The sequence below is a fragment of the Laccaria bicolor genome, genomic scaffold, assembly GCF_000143565.1.
Source record: "Laccaria bicolor S238N-H82 LACBIscaffold_33 genomic scaffold, whole genome shotgun sequence".
NCBI classification, from domain to species: Eukaryota; Fungi; Basidiomycota; class Agaricomycetes; order Agaricales; family Hydnangiaceae; genus Laccaria; species Laccaria bicolor.
Window position 1 is genome coordinate 460,718 of NW_001889904.1, and position 3,043 is coordinate 463,760.

The 3,043-nt window shown below is 50.6% G+C and overlaps 1 protein-coding gene across 1 annotated transcript; it reads left to right on the forward strand.

Moving 5' to 3' along the window:
- Nucleotides 1-425: 425 nt before the first annotated feature.
- On the forward strand, nt 426-2,515 carry LACBIDRAFT_331407 (uncharacterized protein; the record flags this gene model as incomplete). The annotated part of the gene is made up of 10 exons (XM_001885713.1): nt 426-433; nt 506-514; nt 570-583; nt 913-1,034; nt 1,192-1,440; nt 1,567-1,647; nt 2,063-2,068; nt 2,126-2,190; nt 2,268-2,444; nt 2,473-2,515. The coding sequence occupies 10 exons, from the start codon at nt 426-428 to the stop codon at nt 2,513-2,515; spliced, it is 774 nt and encodes a 257-aa protein (XP_001885748.1).
- Between the last annotated feature and the right edge of the window lie 528 nt (nt 2,516-3,043).

Below are 3,043 nucleotides of genomic sequence, written 5' to 3' on the forward strand. Positions count from 1 at the left end.
ATCTCCCAGATGCATCACCATCAGCCATTCGACCTCCCAGGTTCGATTAACTCCCCTAGTGCTCGGAAGGCAAGGGAACACCTCGGACGGGCTCGAGCTGCGTATACGCATGGTGGCGGCAGGTGGCGGCAGGAGCTTTGCAACCGCACAACCTTTTTGCTCTGCCTTCCATCTGCAAAACCCGACCCAGCTAGCCGATCATATCCACTTTGTATATGGATAGAGGAGAGTCCGTCACCTTAAATTCAAAGTCAATTTTCTCCAGCCGTAGTCGACAGCGCCAACCCTAACCATAAATGGCACAGCTCTCCCCCCGTCTCACCTTCCTTAAAAGGAAAGATGATAGGCTGTGGGAAGGTACACTATAATATAGTGCATGAAGAACCAAGAAAATAAATGCTGGTTTGGTGGAGTGGTTAATCACAATGAATTTGTAACTCTTACCAAGGTGTTGTGGGTTCAATTCTCAATGCTCCATTTCTTTTTGTATGAATCAAATAATTAGTGAGGTTAGGTTAGTGGTTGGCTAGAGTTAAGGTTAGGGGGATATTTTTCTCTCCGCGCGGTAGCACATTTTTGTTAGGTTAGTTGCCAGGGTTCATGGTTAGGGATAGGGATATTTTTCTCTCCGCGCGGTAGCGCGTTCTTGGTAAGGTTAGGTTGTTAGGTTAGGTTGTTAGGTTAGGTTGTTAGGTTAGATGGTTAGGGTAGGTTAGGTGCTCGAGAACGCGCGGTAGCGCGTTCTCGAGCCGACTTAGGGCAATGTGCCATTGCCCTAAGTCAGAGGATTACCATATATGGGTCGCCGGTGATTGCCAGCACATCACATGTGTGAGACGGGGGGACACGTAGGACACTTCTAACCATCATCTCCATTGCAATGACCTGGCTAACGTCTTTAACCATGCCCAGCTCGACGACGCCAATACGCTCTCAAGAAGCTCACAAGCCATGGCTGTCCGCCTGGTTCACGTCGTTCAGAAAGAAGTGACGCCAGCTCGCTGGGGAGGGGAGAACGGACGTTTTTGACTTCAGTGAGTTAGTTACCTCCTCCTCTTTGCTTTTCTCCCTGCTCTGGCTTCTGAATCCCCTTATCACCTTGCACCCATTTGACCTTTTGCACTTGGCTGACCGCCTTCGTCTGTTACTCAGGTTCTGATAATACAACACTGGCAAACTCCAACTCCCTAGACTTCCATGATCACATCGTCTTTCGCGTCCGCCGCACAACTCGGCCACTTTCACCCCTCCGTGCATCGGCCCGGGGATATTGCCATGGTGGAATCCACTCTCTGTACAGAGCTCGTGGATCCAGCATCACCTCTTCGCCAGCAGCCACTGCAAATCCCTCACACAGAGCAATTTGGAGAGCAATTTGGACAGCCTTATCATAAGCGCAAGCTTGAGTCGCAGAGCTGGAGAGTGAGGATAACTCCTTCGGTAAGTTATCGGCCTTGCTTTACTTACTCATTCGGTATACCATTCTCCCTTCCCCGGTTTCTGAATTCCTCTCGTCACCTTGCTTCTATCTGATCTTTTGCCTGGCTGACTGACCTTCTTCGTTAGGTTCTAGTTCCACAGCACCAGTGCAATCCCCAGCTAGTGATGGCACCATGCCTCGCACAACTTGGCCACTTGTACCCCTTCGTGCGTCGACTTGAGAAGGTACAACAAGTATTAAGCTCGTGGATTCGGTCTTTGCCAGTGGCCGCAGGTACTAACTCGCATACATCGTTCGTCTGATAGGTTACGCCTAGCGTGCGGTTGTTTGGCTATCCTCTTCCACCGAAGCTCAGATCTCCTCGATAACCTTCTCGTCGACGACACACTCCGTCCTTGGCGATGCCTCGAGGCGAGCAAATGTTAGAACCAATGCCTGTTGATCTGGGCCTCGCCCTGGCTTCTACTATTTGGAACTGCCTCTACATGGCTAACTGTTCTCTTGCTTCTTCCGTTCCACGCGTCACTACGTACACACTACACAAGTACCCCAATTCCGTCTCATAGTACAAGCAAATATCTCTCGTTGACAGGACTCGCATACATACTACGTACTACGTAGATCATCGTCCGTTATCATTTCAGCTTCTAGATACCCCTTCATCTTTACTACTAATAATACTAGAGCCTCTTTTTCCAAGTTGTGTCCCTCAACCGTGGCAGACCCGGTATCACCAAAGTTCTCGTCAGGTAAACAAGAGTCGCTTGGAATATCTCCATACCGAGTAAAGCGACGATTCGTCTGTAATGACGCTCGTGTGTTCCAGCTCTGCAGCTCGTCCAGGTGCGATTGCAATTGGAGCTGGTCCTACAGATCCGTCGACCTCACATTTGTCAGTCAGCCCTGTCTTGCCATTCCGCGCCTCTACACGCCTACTACTTGTGCGAAGGAGGTCTTCGCGTAGTAATGAAGCATTTCGTTCGTTCAACTCTGCATTGCCATAGTAAGCATGTGTTGAATCCGTCCCTCAGTCTCGGCCTACGACTTGGCTGCAGCTCCCTCTGCGGCCTTTAGTTCAATTTCTTCGTCAACTTGATTCTCCCTCCGAGTCCGTGTAGCCGTATTTTCGCGCATACATTTATATCCAGCTCCCTCCCTTCTATTCACGTCCGCCCTAACCAACCCCCCTCCATTACAGGCTCAGGGAAAATCGACACGCCTCTCCCTTTTAACGGGCAACCGCCCGCAATCGTATAGCCCTCCCTATCTCCCTTATCTCCTGCCACGTCATCGTCTCCCTCTTCTCCAATAATACAACCCACAAAAACGCACACCAACAGCTCACGTACGCCCGCAAATGCGTCGTCATCCGGGCATGATGGTTTAGGCGGCATTCGTTACAGGCTTTGGAGGGGGTTTTGTTCCATTTCGAGGGAGTGAGAGGGTGGGTCAGATTCGTGTGGAAGAGTATGAGCTCGGATTCGAGGTTGAACTTGTGAACGAACCGACTGAGGCGGAGAGGGGGAAGGAGAAGAGGAGGAGGAGGGAAGCAGAAAAGTGGAAAATTGCTCGGTGCTAGGAGGTCCTCTTGTCCCTTGGCCC